The sequence below is a fragment of the Perca flavescens genome, chromosome 12 (assembly GCF_004354835.1).
Source record: "Perca flavescens isolate YP-PL-M2 chromosome 12, PFLA_1.0, whole genome shotgun sequence".
NCBI classification, from domain to species: Eukaryota; Metazoa; Chordata; class Actinopteri; order Perciformes; family Percidae; genus Perca; species Perca flavescens.
This window is the reverse complement of record NC_041342.1, coordinates 21282053-21308565: the sequence shown is the minus strand read 5'-3', so window position 1 is coordinate 21308565 and position 26513 is coordinate 21282053. Positions and strand designations below refer to the sequence as shown.

Sequence of the window (26513 nt, the reverse complement as noted above, 5' to 3'; positions counted from 1 at the left end):
ATCAAGCTTGTTCTTCCCTGAGGATGAACATTTTCGCAAACAAGAAATCCTACTGTAGAGAATTATCGCCATAACAACTCCTGAAATTATCCCAAATACCCGTAGGTGCACTATAAAAGCCATGTGTTGAACAGCTGTGGCAGCTCCTCAGACTGCTCTCATCCTTTCCTCCCCAGGATCAGTAATGTCCACTGACAGCTGTATTCTTTACCTACATTAAAGAAAGACACTGTGTCAGTCATCACCTACACATATTTTGCTCTTATCGTCTTGGACAGCCAAGTCATTTCTTGCGAACATGAACTGCAACTAAAGCCAAGAAATCAAAGAATCTAACCGGGTATAAAAGCTGGTTTTGTTCCTTGTACGATTAATTAAAAATACTTAGAGTTCTTGTGGTCCACCAGAATGTTTATTTGACTTTTTAACAGGAATAAGATTTGCTGTATAGTAGTGTTGCCAGTTCTTGACCAATATGTATTATGATCCCCCTTGGGTGCTCTCCCAGTCACCTTTTGTTTTTAAACTAATTCATTCAAAACAGCTCCAGACTTCACAGCTGATCACATGAATATGGATCATTGTTCTCTTTGCTCTGTCCTAAGGGCACTATCAGAATTCTGAAATACCAGACACTTTTTAATGTTGCACAAACCAATAAGTATTCAAATTTCAGTCAGTTCTCGGTGAGTAAAAAGTACTGGGTTTCAGTACATGAACGGCAGAAATAACTGTGTAAATGTGTAAACTGAGTGGTGTTGGTGGTGAACTCACTGTAGCCGCTCTCCTCCTCCAGGCCACACAGGGCGTCTGCTGCAGTCCCTATGCTTCACCAGTATGTCCTTCCTGCTGCTCCACATCATCTATCAGATTACCGTCAACAGCCTCCTGGCCGGGAACTCCATCACCTCTGACTTCAACTGTGAGTACAGTACACTGCCGCCTTTATTGTCGAGGCTTAAAGGTAGTGATGTTTGTTGTGTATGTTGAAATCAAAGTGACTTGCAGGTCAAGAATCCACAAAGAACCTGCAGAATGGACTTGGCTGATTTAAATTTTTGCTGTGTGCAAACCTTTTAGAAGACATACAAGAAGACACTTGTTTTGTTTTTAGAAAAGTCAACGGACAAATAAAGCCACAATCAACCCCTTTGAAATAAGTTTTTAATGTTGGTTTTACTGTGACAGTTACATCCTTGTCTCATGAAATTATTTTTATATACAACAAAATGATTTTGCCAAATACGTTTCCAGGCCAAATTGTTGCCTGGATTATATTCATTGTCCATACCAGTAGTGTTAGATACATACAAAGATGGGTGGGGTGGATGGTGGGCGTACTGGTGGACTTTGACACTTATATATTAAACGAGATCACCTTCTCTCCTTAACTTAAACTTAGTACTGTAAGAGCTTAAAGCTGGATTTATAATTGATGCAAGGAGATGAAGGAAGTCATGTTGTAGATACCAAGGGCATAGGTTTAGATTTATAGTTCAATGTCTGATTTCCCATGTTTATAACACCCCGCAACACTAGATGAATGCATTGTACATTAATTGGATTGTATCGTCATTTAATAGTAACTGTGTTAACATTCTTTTAGTGGTTGGGCTTGTTTAATGTCTGAATATGAAAATAGTGGGTGCAGTTGCCATATTTATGTTGTTTCATTTCCTGTGAGAGAAAGCGACAATTGTCTTGAGCAGAAGATTTGATGTGGAAATGTCTTTGCTAGATGTTTGTTACTGAAAACAAAAACTTTTTTTCCAACTTGCTTCATGTTGCTTTCACTCTTAACAACGTCTACTGGCATCAGAGGAAATGCAAGCAGCCGAAACTGACCAGCCACAGCTTTATTAGGCTCCCATGTGGTATCGCTGTAGCCATCATAGCCCTTGAGTGTTGTTAAATTTTTTAGGTGGTGCACACATAGACCCACAATGCAGCCTATGGCGTTCCAAGGAAGCTTACCGATGTTGCCGTCATAGGTATGACATAACCCCTTGACACAAAAGTATAAATGAATTTATAACATTAAAACCATGTTTCAGTTGCCATAAGTGGATATTTTAGAGTATACTAATTAAAATTGCTGTCAGTGAACATTTTACAGATATGTATGAACATTTTGCGACTTTGCAGATACATTTACGATTTTTTTTTTCTCATTATGTCAATAAAATACCTAATATATGTGGCATTATATGTCTTTTCAGTATATTAAGTATATACATTTATTTTTTAGGTGACAGGGTTAGACAGTTGCCACAAAGTGCCATGAGAACATACAGTTTCAGGTGGTCCAAACAAGAATCAACCCCCCCCCCCATCCGTGACAAGTCACTCACCATGAGAACTCATGTAAGACGGTGAGATCTCTACTTGTTGGGCCACATGTTCATGACAGACTGTGTGCACATGTGTCCCATCCATCACAGAGGCAGTTATGTGCTTAAGCTATTGCTGCAGTGTCACAGAGTTGTATACCACCAGAGAAGGTGTAGAGGGAACGTTTCCAAAACTAAGTAAACACGTTTCATTCGCACGAGAAGGTAAAAAATGCTCTCTAATAATGATTTACAATTTATAGAAACATCCCAAATCTTATTGCATTTTGTCACATCATGAAGATTTATGAATGTAACGCATTCCTCAATGTAATTAGCTTCCTTGTGCCATATGGCGACATAGAAAAAAAAAGTGCCAGTAAAGCAAACACTGTAAGGTACTGACTCGGTATTTGGAAGGTGTTAATAATTGGCCTTGGGCTTCTCATGAAACTCTGTATCAAACTATAAGATTTGTGTCTAGACATTCAGACTATGTATCATGAAGCTCCATTGGCATTTTAATGAATAACTATCTTGAGTCATTATCTGCAACATTTAACAGCAAAGTCCCTGTTTGAGCGCTGGGCTGCTCAGGAATTGCTTTAAAGTGAACAGCTGGTGGATCCTGGCTGTCATTTGACAATTAATGAGGCACTGGGTGGAGAAATATAACGTCACACACTCATGATGAAAAACTTCATATGGAGCTAAAGAATCACTAAAGAATGTAAATAAATCACAAAATGTCAGTATTTTGTTGTGTCATTGCTGACATTACCACTATGATGACCACTGTGATGATTTGTATACATATTGTTGGATTTCTACTTCCTGAAGTTAATGTCATCCTATTTTTATTTTTATTTTTGGGCTGCATATGCAACAGGAAGCCCAACATTACTCTTTGTCCCCTTGATACAGCGCCTACATTCTGCCTTATCTCAGATTTCTATATCTGACATTTAGCCCCTTGACACCCTTTTCCTTTTGGCAGCCAAGTATAAACAAGGAGTCCTTCTTTGCGGTGAGGCGGTTATCCTCCCTCCAGATTACTTCATATGATTTCCCCTATTCGCTGTAGCCAAATACACCATTAGAGCAGTAAACTGAGTTGAGTTTGAATGAGAAAACCTTGCCTAAAAAGCTAACACCTCCAGCTGTTTGAGCAGGTCAGTGACTGGTCGCAAGATGTGCTGGGGTTGGCTTCCTTTGGAGTCATCTGTCTTTCCTCTGTTTGTAAATGCAGTTCCTACCATGTCGAGTCAGCACAGTCATAAGCATTTGTATTAACCGTCAAAGACCACCAGATGCCATATACTTTCCTGTGATTGTCTAAACTTTCTGGCAGTCATTGTCCTTAGTGGTAGCCCCCACCCATCTGGAGATTAAGAAGTTTAAAATAAACCATAAAAAAGGATTTGCACGTTTGATTTGGCCCATATCTGATGGCAATGGATATTTCACCAGCTCATAAGGAGTAAACGTCCTGTTGAATGGCTATTTTGCAACCAGTTCCTCAGGGATGGTCTTCATTAAGTCACATAGATGCCATTGTTGACCTTTACCACCCTCCATATCCACATATATCCTGCTTACCATTCCCCAAATGTGAGACATACTTACTGAATTCTCCCTCTGCATACTGATTGTCCGATTACAGTCATAATGTGCTGAAAAGTTGACGGTGCATATTACCAGTCTCTGCGGAAAAGGGCAACTGGCATTAGGCCCCAGAGATAGAAGAGAGAGTGCAAAGAAATCCTGTGCTGAGAGGTTAACGGTGCAGCAAGTACAAAGGGTGTTTTATGATGTTCACATAAAGTCTGAGGACAGGTATTTCTGGTGCTCAGCTTGGGTGGACGGCAGTCTCGCCTTGACAGGCAGAAAGTCTCATACTCTTTTCCAGAAGTCTCCATGCTGAGTTAAGGCTTTATTACACAGTTGCTTTATTACACAGTATCCTCTTCTCATCCTATGGATCACACTGGCCTGTCTTTACATCTGGCATGCCTCGTGTATGATATCGGTTTCCTCTTACACCTGTGAGCTCAGTTTGGGCTGAAGTAAGGTGTTGCAGATGTTTCAACTTGGGATTTACTGAAACGGACTGTTTTGCCTGTGGTCACTCATTACAACAACATCAGTGGACCTTATCTCCTCCTGTGAAAGGTTCTGGCATGCCCCTCAGCATGTTCACTTAAGGTTATTTGGCTTGTAAATGACACAGTAGTTTGACCAGAGGCCCCAACACTTTAAAGTAAAGAGTTAATATAATATGCCACTGGCTGGTTGGCATTACATTTACTGACACTAATGCTTCAAACCTCTCCCACCAACCCAATTTGTTTAGGGTGAAGCTATTTGCACCCCTGGTACAATTAGCAGTGTATGCTATTTGCACCCCTGTGCATTTACAGTGCCTTGGCATATATTTACACACAGTTATCCATACTACTCATGTATTACACCTTTTTGGAATATTGTCACCCTGACATTTTTACCCTAACCATAACCAATCCCACTCCTCTTGCCTAAACCTATCCAACCCAACTAGAGCAGGCATATTCATGAGTCTTTCCCTACCACCCTGCAAAAAAATAAATAAATCGCATTCGCGGGTCCTGACTTGCGCAATTGCATGCAAATTATCCAATCCAAATTTGAAAAAATAAAATCACCACACAGGAGAATCGAACTCCATACTCCCATACCAAAGCTATGCGTACTAACCACTTAGCTAGCAGTTCTTTCAGAATGTTCAACAACTGTTAACTACTTGATTTCTTCAAGCCTCGGTTGCTAGGTAACCATACTGTATACAAAAAAATAGGTACTAACTAACAAACCAACGGTTGTATGCTTTCACTGAAGATAGAAAGCGCAACTGTAGTATCCATTTTCCGCTAGAAATTCAATTGTTATAAACTTTCGAGACAAAACTTCCCTAATATGCCAGTTTCTGCGGTCATGGAAGATGAATGTCCGCCATGATTTCGGTGCACGCGAGCAACGTTTTTTTGTTGTTACGTCACAGGGTGTAAATAGCTCAGCTGTGTGGCCGAGGCTATTCGTACGGGGGGTGCCAATAGACACTCCGATTTGTTTATGGCAGCTTGTATATAAGTTTACCTTTTTGTTTATACTTGTGAGATGTCCCCTAAATTAAAGCTGCATTGTGCTCTTTTAGACCACTACGAGACAGAATGATTCCAAAACAAACTCTCAAAACAGCTTAATATACCATTGTCTTATCAAGGTATATGGCTAACATGTTAGCTAACAGCTAACCACTGAAACTTCCAGCAGACTCAGAGCAATATGCCCATTTCATATGGAGTCATATTTCTGGCTAACCTTCTGGTTTAGCCTTCACCAACTCCTGAGAAAACCCCCTGAGTCTTCAGCTTGCAAGCTACAGGTTTGACTTCCCTTACCAGCAGCCCCCACCAGGTATTGCATTTGCTTATCTGATATTGTTGACTGCCCATGGTTTAACTTGGGGTTAAAGTAAGTTAGTAAGACCCAACCATGTAGTCTGTGTAGAGGCAATTACACCAAAACAATTAGCTTAATGCAGCTAAATGCTGAAGCCGAGTTGAGTGTTATCCCTTGCAGGTTCGGAATTATTAACGAATTTATTACATTACATTCTACGCTCCGTACGTGTGGTTGATCTAAGTTAGTACAAAAGAAGAAAGCAGTTACATAGTATGCGTTTTTAAGGGGCTGTACTCAAAATACTTAAATAAACAGGGTGCTGGAATTGCCTCCACGTGGCTTTACGTATATTTTTTCACGGCCTAATGCACTGACATGCATGTGTGGCCAGACCGGCTATCAAAACAAATATCAAAGAAGCTCAGATTACAACCTACACAGAGGGAGTGTTACTTCATGCTTTGCTCAGGATTACTCCACCATATCTTTGCATACAAAATATTTGTTTGCTGCTATATTAATGTGCTGGATATCAAGTACAGCCCCTTTTTAACTACTAGGCCTAAAGAGGCCCCAGAAGAGAGAATGTTTGTTCATCTTCATCATTATCATCTTTGTCGAGTAAAGAATACTGATTGTATTTCTATTGTATATTTTCCTGGGGTGCCTTGATAGATCACTGCAGTGGCCTGAGTTCCAGTCTGGCCCATGGGCCTTTTGCTGCACGTCATTGCTTCTCTCTCACCTTCCTTTCCTATCTCTCTTTCTCACTATTAAAAATAAAAAGCAGAAATGCCAAAAAAATAATCATAAAAAAATATATATATATATATGAATAGATATGAAGTCTTGGAAAAAAATTTACTGACCCACGATGTTAGAAAAAGGCTTAAACACTTTTCATTATGGTAAATTTATGAAATGATTGTGGTCTTGATTGAAGTCCTGTCACCTAGCTCTGGATAATATACCACAATGCATTGCCGCACACTCATAATACTAAGTGATTTGTATTTGTTGTTTAGACTTTTTCGGCTTTACAGTGTGGGATGTGTTGCAGCACAGTTCAGATAATCACAGCACTGCCTGTCCTCCATTACGGAGTACTTTAAAATGTGTGTGTGTGTGTGTGTGTGTGTGTGTGTGTGTGTGTGTGTGGACAGTTTCTTCTTGTGTCTTAACAGTTCAGTCGGAGGACGGCTGTGAGTGAAAGTGTTTGATGTCAGAGGTTATGTCAGGGGTTAGTCATGTGGGCTCCTCCCATCCCAGATGTTTGTTTGTTGAATTTATTTTTCAACAAATTTGTCAGGTACCCACTGACCTCCACACTCATCTCATCTACATTTACCCGACCACACAACACACAACCTCTGTGATAGTGAAGCTATTCTTGCAGCTATTTTATTCACTGATGAGTAATAAAGAAACAACAGCGTTTGCACTGAAAGTCCATTACCGTTTGAGTGGAATACAGAGTTGCCTGTTTCTGACAAAATTGCCCAATAGTGTGACTCATTCCTTTACTGTAATTTAAAGTGTATTTTTTTACCAAACAATATCCATATTCACTAACTGACTTCATGTTTTGTCCAGGTTCCGCGTGGGAGAAATCCATAAGACAAATTGGCTTTGAGAGGTAAGATAATGATTATTAAAAACGCTTTCACAACAAATGCATTTATTCAAGTAAACTAATGATACTGTTACCTTTTGACAATATATATATTTATTTATTTTTATTTTATTGTATAAGTCATTTAGCAAGCTTGATGAGATCCAAAATATAAATCCCTTCATGTACCCCCAAAAAAACTGAGCATGAACCTTTCTCCCAGTTGGGCAATCCAGATGCTTTTTGAGGAAGTGATAAGACTGTTTGCTGATGAAAGGGAGGGTCCGCAATATGACAACGGAAAATGTCTTTTTTTTTTTTTTTAAATTCAGAATCAACAGTAAAAGCCTTTTAAAATTTTAATATTTATCTCACCTGTCATAGATCAGACATGTGGTTCTCTTCCACTGTAGAAGGTTGCATTGTCTGTGCACAGTGTCCTAAATATAGCAACCCCACAATAACATTAAACACCACTTTTTGCATTTAGCTGCACTGGCCCGTCATCTGACAAGGTTTATAAATGCTCCTAACCTGTCCCTGTGTGGATTCTTGATGAGCGCTAAACCCAGTTACGTCAGACAATCAGTTGACAGCCCTATTTTTCATAGCTTTTGCCATTGTGTCTGTCTCCTCACACCCCCATGATCGTGTTAGATGTGGTTTTCTAAGTACGGGAATGTCCAAACTCAGCCACATCCTTTTTCCAGTACTCAACAGCCCTTGGTGGATAGTATACTGTAAGTGGCGGAAGTAGAGCCATAACATTTTATCCCGTCTGCATTTACCTGTTTGTGTTGGGGATCATATACAGTATACACAGTATTTACAGCGGCATAGCTGCATGCTTTCCCACCTTGACAGCAGAATGGAAGAAATGCAGAGTCGATGTCTATAGGAATCTCATGAGAATTCACAGCTGTTGTGTGTCTTTTCACCAAGACAGATCCTTTAGTTTTGTCAAGTTTGACCCTTTCAAATACTTTTTAAATACCAAATAGTTATATGGTTGAGAACATATTTTGTTGTTTCTGTATTTTTAGGTTATCTCCAATGCCTCATGAGTAATTAAAGATTGTTTTTTGGGCATTTTTTTTAGACCTTTATTGACAGGACAGCTGAAGAAATGAAAGGGGAGAGAGAGGGGGGAATGACATGCAGCAAAGGGCTGCAGGTCGGAGCCGAACCCGGGCCAGCTGCGTCGAGGAGTAAACCTCTATATGTGGGCGCCTGCTCTACCAACTTAGCTATTCGGGCGCCCAGCACTGCTGCTTTTATTGTAATATTCTCACATGATAAGTGGGGGAAAATAGGAGTCATTAAAGTTGCTGGCTCAACCTTGTCTGGCTCTGACGGTTTCCATCTCTTTCATTGAAATGAGGATGCACGAAGCTTCACAACAATAAAGCACATGGAAACAGACGTCCTTGATTAGATTAAACTGGCCAACAGCAGCCAAAGGCCCAACTATTTATCCAAGTATGCGTTTTCCATCGTGTTGATTAGCTCTCTGTTTTCAACTTGTTAACTTTTATAAGCTTTATAAACCATTCAAGGCCAGAATGAAATTGGTTCTGTCTGAAAGAACCAGGTGCTTTATAACCAGATCCAAACATTTGGTCAACTTCTTCTCTGCAGCCTGCGGCGCGGAATCAACAGTATGTTTTGTTTATTGTAAACCGTTCAATTACACTTGAAGCTCAGCATGAAATGTAAAGAAAACCCTTTGGTGGCCAAACACAGGATGCAAGTGCAATTGTTGTAAAACTGAAATAGAAATTGGTTTGGATGATAAAAGTGAGTTTTAAAGGTTTGAAAAACCTGCTATCCATTTCAAGGACATTTTTTATTTGCTTTAATTGTACATGCAATCATGACACCTCATAAAACTTGTCCTCAGGCAGCATAAATGCATCTCACTGGATCATTTAAAGCCTGACGTTTCTGTAGCTGTCATGGCAACAGTCGGCCGCCACTGTTTAGCTTCCTGTTTGAGCAACCCTTTTGATATTTAGTTAGAGGTGAGCAGACTAATCAAATAGCAAATGTTACAAAAGCTTTGTTTGCTCACGGCGATATAACCACAAGACATCAAACAATGTTATATTTTAGTCGAATAATGAAAAACACTGTAGAGCAGAACTGGGGTAAATATTATTTGTGTATACCTTATTAATTTATTAATAAATTATCTGCACACAGTTTTTGATGGGAGGAGAATTTAGATAGTATCAGGTAAGATGTCAATAAGCATCATACCTTAAGTAACACATTCAATCTGGAAAATCTAAAGTAGATCAAACCCTATTTTTTTGCAGTTTAATGAGGAAAAAGAGAGTTTATTGTTTACACCACCTTGTTATGAACAAAGGATGCAATTTTCAAGGGAGTAAACATGTTTTTCATACTTCAGTAAAAAAACCTCTCATGGCCCTTTTGTTTGAATGGAATTTCACTCACTTGTTAACAGCAATACTTTTTAAACCGGCAAGCCTGATTTCATTAAAGTGGGTGGTACTCCATATAAAAGCTGAAGAATTCAAAACAACACATATTAAAAGAACAGTTGAGTAATGGAAAAAAAAAATCCAGATCCCCATGCATGTGAACAGGTAGTGTTTTCTGAAAGATATAATTGCTGCAATAATATCCATTCTCATGAGTTTTAGCGCAGTTGCAGTCTGCATGAACACAGATTGTAGGAAAATAATGCTTAGTGACAACTTCTGCAAGCTTTTTTAAGATTGTTGAACAGAGAGACATGAAAGATAGGGAGATGACAAGGGTTCAAATATTCCAAACAAGATTTAAACCCAGCTATTTGGGATCCTGATTCAAGTGAACTTAACAAGCAACCACAAGTCCCAGGATTTCATATTAGAAGTGTTTGTCCATGAACAGTCCATGAGGTTTGTTGTACTCTGTCCCATTTTTCCATCATTTGGTTGTGATCCCAGTCTGCAATATTGCTCCAAATCACTATTTTTGGAAGATATTGGGATTCATTCTTACTTTCAGGAAACGATCGTCTGCTGTCTGTCAGTGTGGTATCCTCTGTTTTCTGTTTGTCTCCAGTGTGATTGGTGCAGATGCAGGGAACGGCATCAGAGTGTTCATCCCTGACATTGGCATGTTCGTAGCCGGCTTGGCCATCTGGCTGCTGTGCCGCAGTCTGGTCCAGAAGAGGCCGCCTGAGGACATGGCCCAGTACAACGCCGACTTCGAAGCAGAGGAACAAGTAGGTGTAATTTGTGATGACATGCAGTGTCCTGAAAACAGTGTCTGACTTTTACATCCATCTATCTGAATTTAAAAAAATGTTAATTTTCATTATTGAATAATCTATAATTTTTTTACAGTTAATTTTAAGTTTACAAAAACCTGTACAAATTATGAAAAATGGCCATTTCAAATTCTCATATCTTGTTTTAGTATCTGTCCAAAACCCAAAGATATTCTATTTATAATGAATAAATCAGATAAAGCAGCAAATCCTTACATTTTGTAGTGTATATTATTTTCCTTTATAAAATAAAACATTTTTGACAAATTAATGTGCCTTTTAAGGATGGATAGATAACTTTTCACCAAATCAAAACTATATGCAACATTTGCTTACATTAGCTAGACTTTACTATGTACATTTTAAAACAGAAATAAGCAATAAGCATCAACATTATTAAAACCCCTGTTACAGTAAATATGCATTTATGCTGTAAAAGTTTGGGAAACTGGTGCACTAATAGAATATTATTTGTCTTATTGTTTCAGTCCTAATTTGAAATAGACAACCAAATAATGTTAGGGCGTAGGGTATGTATTTGGATAAACATCTAAAGACTATGTACAAGCAGAGCATTAGGGCCATAAAACTAAACTGTAGAAGTAAAAAATTGCTTAATGAGAATGTTCTCATAAATATAAAGAGTAAATGTGGCCACAAACCTCAAATGTCACCAAATCCCAATTTAAACATCTTTAGACAAACTGATTTTAGATTTCTGGACCAGGAAAAAGACAAGACTACAAGCTTGTCAACATTTCCAGACTCCATTTTAGGTCTCTGACTGAATGGATGACATCTATGTGTGTTCACTAGCACTTAACGGCATGCAAACTAAAACCACCTTTTGACAGTCATAACTAACCAGATTTAAAAAAAGAAAGAAAAAGTTTTTACTGGCTTAAGTGGCCAGTGGAGTGGCCAGTCTCTTCTCCTGCTCTGTATGTAGTGTTTACATTAAGCTTCCTAAGTTGAGATAAGCATAGCAAGAGTTTGAATAGAGAGTTCCCTTTAACTGTTGATAACTTGGAATACAGCCTCTGTCCCTTTGGCAAGTCCTCCCTTCTCTTTATGACTCAGTGTAAATTAAATGCACATTCACTTTCACTTTGACTGTGCTGCTCACGCTGGCACAGATGGCATTGCTCCACATTACTGAGAAACTATCTTCTATAGAGCCTTTGTTGTGTTCATGCTTTTATTTCCATCAGTGAGCCATCTGAGCTGAAATTGTTTGATTCAAAACAGGCTTTGTATCACCTGCTACTTTCTTTGTCTGGTGCCCTATGTGTTCTATATAAATCGCAGTAAATGGCTCACTTGTTTTTATGCCCCTATTTTATTGAGACTGTAGGAAAAGAGTGACACATAGTTGGTTAGATACAGCAGCCAAGGAAGAAGTGACTGTATTAGATCTCAGCCAACATGTGGTTCCAGAAGAAAACATCTGCCACGGGTCGATAATCATGTCTCAAGCTGCCAAACCGACCACATGTATGTCTAGATATGCTAAACTGGAATATACACAATGATTGTTATGCAAGTGCTACCTGTAGGGAAACTGTTTTCAGTACCATGGAGAGCTCTGACTTCCAAGCTGCACCATTAATCATTTAATACTGAAATGTAACATGTTACCATAATCCCCCCCCCACCCCACCCACCCACCCCACCCACCCAACACAAAAAAAAGGAAGAAGAGGAGAAGCTGAGTCTGGATGACAACATCCTGCTAGAGGAGGACTTTGAACGGGGGTACGAGGCTGAGGAGGATGAAGAGGAGGAGGAGCTGGACGAGGACGAAGAGGAGGAAGAAGAAGAGGAGGAGGAAGCAAAAGAAAGCACCAAGATGAAAATCCTGCGGCTTGTGGCGGAGGTTGCGTCCAAAGTGAAGGAGATTATTGGGAACTTGATCACCACTGCGGGGAAGGTGGTGGTCACCATCTTGTTGGGCATGACAGGTGAGCAGCTTTGAATGCTGTACAGTGAATCTGCATATTCATCTTATAGCATTACCATCTGAATATATCAAAGTATTAAATTAAATACAGTACTTTGGCACCTTTTTCAGTTACTGTACTGTTTTTTTTTTATTCTGTAATAATGTACTAAAAGCAAAGAGTTTTAAAGGAGCTATAATCGAAATACTGAAAAAAGCGGGCTGGGATTGTCTCCACACAGCTCTCAAAGACCGTTTACCCATAACGTGAAAGTTTTTTCATTGCCCCATGCAACTCCACTGTTTTAAGGTGTGCTTTTTGATTGTAAGGGTGCAGTAGTGCAAAGTATATTTTAATTGTAAACTGTATTTGCAAATAATTGTTTAAACTTGTGTCTCTAGCTCCATATGTGAGGTGTGAGATTTGCCACATTCAAGAAAACTGAATGCCGTAGTGTTTTGGAAATAATTCAGTTAACATTTCTCAGATTTAACAATTTACCTCCAACAACAACTGAAGTGTTGTGATCTATTTAGGTCAAATCAAAAGCTGACAATTATATATCATCCTGATCAGATAAGTAAACCACAGTCCACTGACTTTGTATCCACTGTTGTTCATGTTTGCAGGTATAATGTTACCCTCGTTGACCTCGGCTTTCTACTTCTTCATCTTCCTGTTCCTGTGCACCTGGTGGTCCCTCTGCCGGACCTTCGACACACTAATCTTCAGCTGCATGTGTGTCCTGATGGCCATCTTTAGCGCTGGACACCTTATTGTCCTCTACCTCTACCAGTTCCAGTTCTTCCAGGAGTCCATCCCATCGGATGATAACTACATCAGGTGAAACACATGCAGAATGAATGTATATTTATAAAAATAAGAATAATTTTCACTGAAACTGTCAAAATCCTGTAATTTACAAAGTATGCTTTAAATCTGTAATATTGTGCCAGGTTCAAGGTTCAAACATTAGACCTCTGAATTTTTCATTAGTCTAAATCAAAAATTGTTTTAATTTGCAATATCTTTGCTTATTAGCATGCAATAGATTAAGATTATTTTCCCAATTTAAACGTGATGGCCTACAGAAAGAGATTACTCAGACATTGAGAACAAAATACAAACAGCAGTGAGTGATGGTTCAATCTTGAGAAAGTTGAACTTTAGATCTCCTGCCTCTTTGATGAATTGTTCAAATGGTATTTCTCTAGTTAAACAGCACAAGCCCACGCTAATGCTGTCTGGCTTCTACTAATGTGTAAGTACATGACGTGATGACAGTGCTCAGCAGCCAGAGCTCCTTTTGATTCAACTGTATTTATTGCGTCCAAGGCAAGTTTGTTTAAACGATAATAAATATTTACTATTGTTACAAACAAGAAGGCAAAGGAAAAGGCAAACTCAGCTGGAGAGCAGATATATCAAACTCCTACGCACAGCACATCAATATCAGAAGCAGAGCTTTTAGGCACTTCACTACAACCAGTGTTGTTTTATTATGCATGAGAAAAGAGACAATCAGCTGTCTGTGGCTGCAGCTGTGAAACTTGGTTGGAGTAAAGCCACATCTTTGCACATCTTGCCAACATATGTTAGTCACAGTTGTAATGAATACAAACTCTGTTGCAGAAAGTACCTTGAGTCACTAAGCTCATTGTGTTTGACTGACAACCTGGAATGCAAAGAATGCTGTTTATTTACTAATTACTGAAAAATACACGTCAAGACTACCACCTGAGTTGTCTGACAAAAAAGTGAAGAACATTTAGCGATATGAAATAATACTACAGAATCATGCATCAAAATACACACATAAAAAAATAATGTTCTACAATAGTATGTTCATGAGGAAATTGTAATAATGTAAAATGTAATGTACAAATATGTAAAACATGTCCCATCTCACATTATTGTTACATGTATTTCTTAATGGCATTTTCTTAACTGTTGTCTCAGTGTAGCTATAGCCTCAGTGTAGCTGTAGTCTCAGTGTAGCTGTAGTCTCAGTGTAGCTGTAGTCTCGATGTTCCTGTTGTCTCAGTGTAGCTGTAGTCTTACTGTAGCTGTAGTCTCAGTGTAGCTGTAGCCTCAGTGTAGCTGTAGTCTCAGTGTAGCTGTAGTCTCGGTGTAGCTGTAGTCTCGGTGTAGCTGTTGTCTCAGTGTAGCTGTAGTCTTACTGTAGCTGTAGTCTCAGTGTAGCTGTAGTCTCAGTGTAGCTGTAGTCTCAGTGTAGCTGTAGTCTCAGTGTAGCTGTAGCCTCAGTGTAGCTGTTGTTTCAGTGTAGCTGTAGTCTCAGTGTAGCTGTAGCCTCAGTGTAGCTGTTGTTTCAGTGTAGCTGTAGTCTCAGTGTAGCTGTAGCCTCAGTGTAGCTGTTGTTTCAGTGTAGCTGTAGTCTCAGTGTAGCTGTAGCCTCAGTGTAGCTGTTGTTTCAGTGTAGCTGTAGTCTCAGTGTAGCTGTAGCCTCAGTGTAGCTGTAGCCTCAGTGTAGCTGTTGTCTCAGTGTAGCTGTAGTTTTACTGTAGCTGTAGTCTCAGTGTAGCTGTAGTCTCAGTGTAGCTGTTGTTTCAGTGTAGCTGTAGCCTCAGTGTAGCTGTAGTCTTACTGTAGCTGTAGTCTCAGTGTAGCTGTTTTCTCAGTGTAGCTGCAGCCTCAGTGTAGCTGTATTCTTACTGTAGCTGTAGTCTCAATGTAGCTGTAGTCTCAGTGTAGCTGTTGTTTCAGTGTAGCTGTTGTCTCAGTGTCCCTGGTGTTGCAGGGTTTTATTGATCTCAGGATTTCTCATTGAAAGCTGTGTCAGGACTGAGGTTATTTACAGCTATGCATAGATGGAATTGCCTTGTACAAACCTTGTGTCCTCACCATCATTCTCCTGGTTCAGATGGCAGATAAGGTGTGATTACAGTGCTGCATTGATGGGCGTCTTGTTAGAAAACACATAAGAATGAACGGACCACTCTCGCACCATCTGCACAGTAATAGTCTATTTAAAATGTGCATGCTGTAGTAACTAAACAGTAGGAGTACCATCTAAATCAGTGTTTCCAGCCTTGAGGTCAAGACTCCCCAAGATAAATCTGAGGGCTCAACAAATAAATAAAAGGATTACAAAAGGTTTTATACAGAAAATCTTGTAATATTCTTTTTTATTGTGAAATTCTGGGTTCTTTGGGCCGCTAAAAATCATGAAAGTTAGAAAAATACTTTAAAACTTTGATCTTGTGGGCTTCTAAAATACTGTAAAGTAAAATACTGAAAAGTCACCTCCTCAGGCCTCACCACACAGATGCCATAAGCTGCGATAAGGTGTTAACAGATTGACATTGCTTCATTTTAAAAAGTCATAAGGCCAAAGGGTTGGAAACCATTGTTTCAAACTAGTTACATAAATATTACAAAAAAAAGCTAAATTATCACCAAAATGACTTATAACTTCAATACTAACTTGTATATTTGCTTCATTTAGTTTCCAGCAGTAAATATGAGTGAGTGTGACTCATTTTCTATAACAGATCTTCATTTGTGTATTTGAAGTCCTAAATTTGGAAAGTTTCCCACAACTCTGATTTTTTTTTTTGATAGCTCTTTACATGAACAGGCCAACTTTTTCATCATCTGCCATCTCCTTGTGTATTCATGGTGACTTTCCACAGATCTGAAGTATTTCTGTTTGCCGCTGTGTGAAAACTGAGGCCCAATGTAATGATAAAAGTAACACACTCTCCTCTGATCCGGCCTGTTTCCTCTCTGCACACCCTCAGGCGCTCTGAGGGAAACTCTTAAGGACGTAAATATGTGCAGCCCCATTTGGACAATAGGCCACCTCAGTGCCTGCCCTAATTGTGCTTGTTGACAGTGACTCGGCCTTGCTGTTGGCCTGGCGTTGAGTGAGACTGTTGAGAGGCCTGGCTTCCACTCCACTTCCTGCTTCCCCTCCTTACAATGGAAGTCCTCAGTCATGTGACCAGCGGTCTTTCCCCCAGCTGCAACAAGAAACATTCAGGAAGTGTGATGGGGTCAGAAGGGGGCGTTCACTCCGGTTCACTCCTCCACATGGCATAGACAGAAAAGACTCAGGGGGCATCTTAATCTGTGTGGTTGTCACTGGAACACGTCAGAGCACTTCCCGTTGAGTAGATGATCTTTGTTCTGCTCGGAGGAAAAGGAGTGAATTGTACGGCATCCTTTGTGGTACAAACAGATTTTTCACCTCAGTGCATTTTGCAGACTCCAAAGTTAGTGTGGACGGAAATTTTCTTTAGGGCAATTTTATCTAACAAAAAGTCAGAGACTACACTTACTTTTGGAAGCTTAAGTGAGCCAAGTCAACTGTAACATACTTTAACATTGTTATTATACTACCTATTAAGAATATCAAACTCATCAATCTTCTAAGAATTACACTGGAAATCACAACACTTCATTGAGATTATAAATACACTAAACTAAACTAAAAGGGCACTCGGAGAGCGCAGACCTCCGCCAAGGCCATGCCATGCCATGCCATCCATCCATCCATCCATCCATCCAGGGCAATTGTTGCAGTGGCAGCAGGCTTAGCAAGGTAGTCCAGACCTCCCTTTCCCCCAGCAACATCTCTTGAGAGGTCCCGACCCCCAAGTTGGGAACCACTGATGTTTTGTATATAGGCCACCCAGCACAGACAGCATGACTCTGCAGTTCCAACAATCTTTTATAATGTTTGCATCGCCTCATCCAACCTGGCTTTGTTTCCGGAATCGATAATTAGTGCATTTTTGCCTCCCCTCATGGCTGTTGGAAGACACATTCCAAGAAAGCCAATCTATTTTTTCCAACTATTGTAGAGTTAAATTATAAACTCGCCTTCAAGGACAAATCAAAGCAACAAAGGTTCTATTTATGTCAAGTATAAAGTCTAAAACAGTTTAATTAGTTTAGAGTAAAGCTGTAGGAGACAGAGTAGAGCTGCAACTAACAGTTGTTTACATCATTGAATATTCTGCCAATTATTTAATTGATTAAGCATTTGGTCTGTGAAACATCAGAAAACAATGGAAAATACCCAATGTAACGTCTTTAAATGTCTTGTTTTGTCACACCACCAGCAAAAACCCCACAATTATTCAATTGTAATGTAAGCCCAAGAAAAGCAGCACATTCTTATATTTTAGAACCTAGAAACATCAAATATTTGGCCTTTTTGCATGAAATCGTTGCAGCTCTTTAACAGAGACATATTTTCTGGAAATAAAGTTGTGTGATCTTGTTCAGAAATCACACCCTTACATCAGAATGACTGTAAATGTTGACCTCTATGATAATATGTCAAGCTTTTGTTTGTCTATGTATACTATATATCTACACAATGTTGTCTCTTGCTAATTTATTCTCAAAGTTCCTGATTTTATAACTTAAAATCCTGGCAAATGTTCCTGTCTTCATATACCTGTCTCTCTGTCTTTTGCTGCAGGATATTTGGCATGTCCCCCATTGTTCAGAGCAATTGCTCCTACACATGGAAGCTCATTGTGCACCCTGAGCGCAAGTGGTACCACTTTGTCAATCCCATCATGCTGCTGATTCTCTACTACACCCTGGCCACGCTCATCCGCCTCTGGCTGCAGGAACCCATCGACCAGCTGACGGTGAGGACAGCAGACAGAAATGCAATAAAAGCACATGAGAGTAGACCTTTTTTAGTTCACAGCTTTGTGACATTTACTGTAAGACATGTCAATAATTTGGCCATACAGGTTCATTATATTAGGTGATTTTGACTGAAAAGCAATCATGTGATTGATTTGTATACCTGATATTTTACAAAAACAGAACTAGAAAATGTAGGTACTGTACAATATTTCTTTATGATGCTCTTTTCTTGTTTCAGCCATCAAAAACATAATTTTTCTGTTCATTTAAAACCATAGAGTAAGGGCTTTTGTCTAGATTTTACAGTGATGTTTATCAGTCATAGAGAAATAAATATACAGGTAAAGGAGGCAGAACCTCAATAGAAACGTATGCAATGCAGCTTCAAGACATCGTACATACTGTATTTTGTCATTCATTTTTCACTATCGCTCTCTTCAACTCAGCTGAATACACTTATGCAAGTTCATACCTACTTTCTGGCCATTATGCATTATTCTGGGAAAAACTCTGAATCACAAAAATCACAGCTACAGTAAATTATGACAATAATTACAATACAACCATGAAGTGAAAGTGAAATGAGTGAAATTTTCGCCTTGAGATAAAATAACCTGCCTTTCTCCACTAACAGTGTCTGATTTAACTATTATTTGTGCTTTAAAACTTGAATGAGCTGCTGCTTAGAGAAAGCTGGATTTGCAGTTAATATAAAACTGGGTGGGTGCAGGCAGTCAGTGTGTCTAAGATGTTTAGTTGAATTCAGCACACCACGGCTCCTCAGTAAATTCCAGACAGTGAACTAAAATAGAACCAGATTGAATTAAATGGACAGACAGGTGGGCTTGTGATCAGAGAAACTGTATTGATGGAAGATTCCAGGACGATTGATCCCTGGCTGAATCTGTCCGCCGTAGCTCAGGTGTTATCTGAGACACTGATGGTCTAATTTTGACAAAGCATAAAGGGAGAATGCATCTTGGCACCATGTTCCAGTGTTCCAGTGCTCTATAGGGTTAAAAGTAATGGTTACATAACAATTCAGATGCCACTGGTCTAAATTTGAGGACTTATGAAGCAATAATTTATTTTTGTAGTTATTGTACAAAAGTTTACAAATTAAACTCACTGGTGTAAAGTATGTACTCTGTATCTAAAATGTTACATCATATTTATAGTTGTAAATACAATACAACAAACACTGTCAATCACTTTTAGTCATTTAATCAACAAATCCTTTTGGAAAAATGTATTCTGGTGAAGGTCTGAAGACTGAAACATCAAAGAATTGGTTCACATTTTTTCAAGTCTGTTTTAAGGCCCTGACACACCAAGCCGATAATCGGGACAGTCTGGCGAGGTCAGTGACTTGAGTCTGTTTGGTGTGTTCCGTGTCGTCGTCAGTCGGAGGAGCCGTCGGCCTTCATTTGGGCCGATTTGACATGTATCGCGCACGCGCAGAACGTACGCTCAAGTTAGCGTCGCTTCGGTGTGTTCCGAGGCACTTTTTTGATCAACTCTTGGAGGCAGTCAGTCCGACTGCCTTTTCTGCCAAAGGTCGGCCGTCGGGTTGTATTCAGGTGCCTATATGTATGTTGAAACTAATTTTGCTTGCTGAAATCATTACACCTGTTCATACTGACCATTAATAGATCCCTTTCTAACATGCTTCCAATGGAAGAGCTGGATGAAAAAAATCACAGTCCTTGTTTTAGCAAAAATACACTCAAGTTGATTTGAAGTTAGTTTGAGTAAATCAAATCAAGTCAACGTCTTCTGGATTTTGTCCTCCATCTCTTACATTGAAAGTGTATTGGGGATGGCTCTTTAAATGGCCAGTATAAATAGGAATAATCGCTGACCCTTTAAAATGTATCTTATAACTGATTGGCCCAATATATAATTATTATTGAAGACTTCACCGTTATTTCATGCAAACTCAACTCCCTCAACTGAAGTGGGATTACTGCAATTCTCAATGAAATGTCATGTTATGAGGGAAATGTCATGAAGACCCTCACTCCTGAATTCAACCCGTTTTCTTTCTCCTCCCAGCTTGAGGTGTAGCTCCTCTGTCCTGTAATGGAGTTATAGATTAGTGTTTTTATAGAGGGGTCAATACTTCCCTGTAAACCTGTGGGGCTGTATGCATTATTGATCCCTCTATAGAGGGGTGTGTGTACGTGTGGGTGTTTTTACCTACTCTTATACTTTAGACGACACTAATAATAAAACAGGATTACAATATAAATCAGCAGCTGACAGGTTTGTTCGATAATGGAGATGCCAGATTATGATCGATCTCATCTTCACCAAAAAGACTGTAATCACTGTAACAATTTCTAATTTAATTCAGTGCCTGATTTGTAGTTCATCGTCTCATTTTATTCAGCAGTAGTTTGCCAATGCAGTAAAAACTGAATATTTAAACTGATTTATTTGAAATTTGAACTGCACCGAGAACAAGTGGAATTTGCTTTCCAATGTGTTCCAGTGCACATTTTTTTCTGAATTTTTTGTGGACACTGCCATGGTCATATTGTTTGTTGTGAAAAAATACAGAAAATCAATGGTGAGAAATGCTGATAATTTACAGTAAAACTGCATTGATCTTGTCCAATAGAAGTTGATTAAAACTGTGATTCTTGAGAGTATCATCTCTGTTGCACAAAAGTGGACTGAGTTCAAAGTCCAGTGGTGAAGATATGTTTCATTCAAACTGTCTATCTATGTTTTTTCAGGACGACAAGGACGGCGATATGTGTGAGGAGGAAGATCTGGATGGAAACACAACAAATAATTCGGCCAACAGGAAGAGGCAGATGTGGTGGGAATCTCGCCAGGGCACAGATGAGAAAAACGTACGTCAGGGTTAATACACACATGACACATGACTAACAAAGTATTGGTTATTGGACAGGTCATGAAGTAGTCATCCTTTGGTTAGGATACCATTGTACGGAATCCCATTGTAAAAAAAACATTAACACACGCTTAAGAAATTGTTTATTTTAGGACAGCAGCCTTAAAACTTCTGAAGTGTTGCAGTTGAAGGCTGCTAAAACCCCAAATAACACATTTTGTTGACCTGAAACAATTTGATTCAGTTTAGCTTTTAAACAATAATTACAAAAATTTAATATTTTAGTGCAGTAATATTAAAAATAAAGATGAAACCTACTCTTTTTAATTCTGTAAACTCAAGCTGTAGTTTTTACAAGCTAACATCTTATTTTCCCTGAGCTTTCACCTTTGTAATAGACTCATCCCTGGAAAGATTTCAGATGGACACACACACACACACACACACACACACACACACACACACACACACACACACACACACATTCTGACCTTGTTCCCATATCAAGGTCCGTAGTCTGTCTCCACCGGCCACCTCCTGAGGTTTAAAAGCTTTTAGGGTGTGCAGACACAGATGAGTGATGGGCTCGATTTACAGAGTAGTGCTGCTTGACTTTATTCCTGCTTATCAGAGACTATAAAGAACAAGGAGGCCTTTGACTTCAGCAGCTCATCGATAACACACATTGCCTTGTATGCTCTTATCTCCTCCTAGCTCCTCTCCACCCAGGATGGCTTCAGTACAACTGAGGTGGGGGCTGCTTTGGATGTGTCTTAAATATGTGCATCTTTACCCCCTTAATCCCTCAGTCTTGCTGCAAGAAAAGGAACCACTGCAAAGTGCTTTTCACACTGCACCCTCATAGAACAGAGTCATCATTAACCTTTGTTTAAACATACATGTTTAACTCCTTTTCCCACTGTGTCTCCCAGCCCAGAGATACTGTATATACTCTACACCTGTTAAGTTGTGAAGTTGTAATCATAAAGCCAATGTGCTCAAATGCCTCTGAAACATTGAAAATTTAAGAAAGATTTAAAAAAAGTTATTTCTATGCTTGTTTGCTTGTATTTCCCGTATTTCCAAAAGCACAGAATGGGTATCAAAGTATCAATGTAACTCTCTGTGGACTTATGTTTTATAAAATGCTTGTAAGCTCTTTGTTACAGTATTTGAGGCAGGTTGTGCCAAGTTACATTAAAGAATGTGCAGTGTGAAAAGTAGAAATAATCCCTGTACTGCCCTACAAAGCCAAAGTATGGTAACTAAACTGCTAACAAACAAACTGAAATGAACAAAAAGCACAATATCCAGTCGTTGAATCATATTTTCATCACACAAAAGCAGTTACTCCTGTTTGTCTTTGTTGTGCAGGATGCAGTACAGTAGTGTGATCCCTTTACAAACCTGTTCCTTAGTAACAGAAATGTATTTGCAATTTGTGATGATGATCTACAGGCTGTACCCACCTCAAACGGGACATCCTTTGACTTTGTCGCAACTGAGAATGGACCAGTTTGCCTGGACTTGTATTCCACCCCTCAGTATAAAATGGACCAGCCTAGTGACGGTACAGGTGAGCTTGGTTACCCTCAACTGTCTGCGTCTTTTCTCTTAATTTCCTTAAAAAGATAAAACTGAAAGACATGAAAATGGAGTGGAACTTGTAGAAAGAATTACTATAAAACCACCGCTTTCTCTGTATCCTAGATAACAGATGGTGTATAAGTTAAGCAGTTTTATGTTGCTTTTGTGTTCAAGTGTTTATGTTATATTCATGTTCAGAAACTTTTAGCAGTTTTTCCTAGTTTATGGAAGGGTGACATAAAGCTTTATAGAATAAGATACAGAGTATAGAAAAACAAATAACAAACATTTTGAAGATTTATAATCTGGCTTGATTATCTTTTTGTTCTATTCTGACATTCATGGTGTATTAAAAAATAACTGTCAGAAATCATTGAATTTGTCGGCCATAGGCACAGATCATTCCTCTGTTTTGATGGTACAACATTTACTATCTTTGTACTTTTAGTTTGCACTATGTCGCCACTGAATTCACAAAATTGTCTAAAAAAGGGACACTTTACTGATTTTACATGTCACAGTCAATTTACTAGTCATGGGGGGCACTCAACAGCCTGTGAATGCAGCTGTTTGATGTCTTCTGTTACCTTAAGAGCTTTGTAAAGTTTGTTTTGGTCTTGGAGACTACACACTTTTCTAGCCATGCTTGCGGCATGGTTCATGTCTGTCTGCCAAACATTTTGTACATACATTTGTTGTCCATGAAAATGAATCATTTTCCCATAATTTGGTGTAAAAGTCGGGATATCTTGACCTCTGCTGCACAGATTTTGACTATTCTTTTCTAAATGTGTCTTATTTTTAGTGTTGAGCTTCTATAAATGCATCGCCTACTATATAGAAGCTCAACACTAAATTACCGCGGTGCCTCACTTAACTCCATAAATCCACAGAGTAACCGTAACTATTCTCACTAACAGTGAGTTGTGTTTTATGTGTCCTACCAGAGAAGAAGGAAGAGTGTGTGTATGAAGTGTGTTTGCCCCTGGAAGATTCGGAATTGGAGGGAGGAGAGGAGAAGTCTGAGGGAGGAGAGGATGGGATGAAGAAAAGAGGAGTCAGTGCGATGGTCAAAATCTTTCACTTCATCATGAAACAGAGCTACATCTGTGCTCTAATAGCCATGATGGTGAGTAATGCAGCACGCACATGGTGTAACCTAGGAGCTAAAGAAGCTGGCTTTTGCTGCATTTTTGTGGTGTATTTGGATGTCAGAAAGGAAAACATCCCAAATCACTTTTTTTGTGAATTTAAAATTGACGTATAGTTAGTTATAGCTATGTTAGTGTGAATGTAATTCATAATAAAATCTCCCAAAATGCATTCTACCATTGCAATGAAGATGTAATGGTTGTTTTCCAAATTGCGGTTTTTATTTATAGTTTAATTTGACATGACATGAACACAACATTATTACTACAAAGTAACATGTTCAAAAACATTTATTTTAAGTACAGTGACACTGTTTACATTTGTACATAGCCACACAAAACTAATGTGGAATAAAGACAAATTTAACAGCTAGCCGTAATGTCTTAATTATGGAAAGAACTAATAAATAGTTGTTTTAATTATAGGAAAAGTAGCGGCAAAGTTCTGAGACAGTTATTTTAGAGTTTAATATACAATATAATCAATTAATCAAATTTAGAATTTCTCTTTTGTATCAAAAGTAATCAAGGTGATACTTATTTGTCCATCCATGGTTGCAGTGTAAATTGCTAACTCTCTGACTAAATTGGTTTCACTTAAAGCATGATGGGAATTGTACTGCGAACACTCACAACATTTACACACAAAAAAACAATAGGACTGAATGAATCCATTAAATTTAGCTTTGTTGTAGACAACACATTCTCCGATGTCCGTTCATATACACACATGTACTGTGCAATGCAAACCTGTTGAGATATTGGCAAGAAACCAAAACCAAAAATTTTATTCAACTTTATTATATCTATCAAAAGTGTCCTACCGAACATTAAAGTACCACACACATGCCAAATATTAATATTTCTGAGTAGTCAACTTATGCTGAAATATATGACATGTCCAGCTATGTTATGAGTCGTGTTGTGCCTCTATGAAAACTGTGCAAACACAGCCAAGGATCAGCCTACAAATCTTTGTATTTCCCCTTCATTAGTCCTTCACCAACAGCAGAGTTTCAGCATTTGTTTTAAATCTCCTGTGATTTTTTTCTCTTCAGGCATGGAGCATCACATACGTAAGCTGGCTGACATTTGTCTTCCTCATCTGGTCTTGCATGCTGTGGATGGTGAGGGACCGGAGGCGTTACGCCATGCTGTCTTCTCCCTTCATGGTGGCCTACGGCAACCTGCTGATAGTTCTGCAGTACATTTTCACTTTTGAGAACATAACAGGAGACCCAGAGTTTTTTCCCGTGAAGAACAACCATTTCCACTCACTTTCATCCAAGGTTTGGGAGACAAAGAATTTTCTTGATTTTGACCTTGCCCTGTCTACTATGAATACATGCAATCATTTAAACTGACCTTTAGATTGAGGAACAACCTGTGATCTGAAAACACAAATGTTATTTAATAATGCAAGAGATGTACTCTGTATGCAGCTAATGGAATTAGCTGCATACAGAGTACTAGGACAGTATTAGGACAGTCACAAATGAACTCCTGAAGGAGAAGGTCAGGTTTGCAGTGTTTTGACATGTTTTAAAATAGCTCAAAGCCCTAATTGTGTTTAGAAAAGATTGTATATGCCAGTCGGTCGCCACAAACTTACAGTGGTGTGTTTATTAACACTCATACAGTTTTATTAAACAGTGCATGTGACAGGATGCAATTATATTTCACACCTGAGTCATACAGTATTTTTAAATACAATATCAAATGAATCCAACACAAGTTTAGGAACTCAATTCTGATTTATGTATATCTCCTGATGTGGTTTTTACCACACATATTGTGCTCACAGCAAGTAAAAAAATGCAAATGATGTATTAGTTAATCTTTTCTTTTCTTGCTGGTCATCTGTTTGACAAAATATTTTATTCATTTTGTGTAGGTCCTGTGTCTGCTGAGCTTCTGGCTGCTGCTGAGACAAACGCTTACAGAGAGACAGGAAAAAAAAAAAGAAGACAGTGCTGGTCTCTCCGACGTTCATGTGGAGGATCAGAAGAAGAAGGGTAAGCCCTGGGCTGGACCCCTATTATATTTATATTGTACTAGAAATAATATATAAACATAATATAGGTTACAGTATAAGCTGCTACAGTAACACCATCCGTACTGTACGTGTGAAGAGATACTAACGATCATTTGCAAGTATCTGAGCCAACAAATTGGTGAAATTATGAGAGTGTCTGGTGATCAACATTTGTAGATGGTGGATACAAAAGATTGAGGTTTCTTACCTTCAGCTTTACCTGAGTTTGTTCACACTGCACACATTATACTCTTACGTTTGTCATCACAATGAGGGAAGAATTCTCAGGCTGTTCTGCAGTATGATCCAGATTTCTACCTTCCCTGTTTATGAAGGCTAAAGTTCTAACTATCACTCCAAGATCAGATAAGACTTATCAGTATTTCTTTCAAAACCAGTTAAGTTGTTCATTCATATTCTACCAGGCAGTCTACACATTTTTACCTTACACTATTTTTCCAAAAATGTAAATTTTCATTGAGATATACAGGCACTATTTTGTGTAGGTCAAATTTGCAAACTGTCCACTGTGCACCATTTTTGTTTACTTTTAAAAACTTTTAAAAGTTTTACTTTCACCCATCTATTTAGCAATTATAAGCAGTATATAAATATTTAACAGGGAATACATAAACAGATA

At 38.8% G+C, this 26513-nt stretch overlaps 1 protein-coding gene across 4 annotated transcripts in view; it reads left to right on the top strand.

Annotated features, from left to right (window-relative positions):
• Window positions 1-26513, top strand: part of piezo2b (piezo-type mechanosensitive ion channel component 2b) — an 84192-nt gene that overhangs the window by 13626 nt on the left and 44053 nt on the right. For 2 of the 4 annotated variants that reach the window (XM_028593358.1, XM_028593356.1), the window contains exons 3-14: window positions 797-922; window positions 7365-7407; window positions 10459-10621; window positions 12360-12627; window positions 13236-13449; window positions 18059-18233; window positions 20979-21098; window positions 21815-21850; window positions 22559-22676; window positions 23635-23816; window positions 24897-25127; window positions 25733-25853. In XM_028593358.1, coding sequence (XP_028449159.1) covers window positions 797-922; window positions 7365-7407; window positions 10459-10621; window positions 12360-12627; window positions 13236-13449; window positions 18059-18233; window positions 20979-21098; window positions 21815-21850; window positions 22559-22676; window positions 23635-23816; window positions 24897-25127; window positions 25733-25853 — 1797 coding nt within the window. Of the gene's footprint in view, window positions 1-796; window positions 923-5401; window positions 5784-7364; window positions 7408-10458; window positions 10622-12359; window positions 12628-13235; window positions 13450-18058; window positions 18234-20978; window positions 21099-21814; window positions 21851-22558; window positions 22677-23634; window positions 23817-24896; window positions 25128-25732; window positions 25854-26513 lie in introns of those variants that run through there. The other 2 variants (XM_028593359.1, XM_028593357.1) reach the window with 2 other exon arrangements.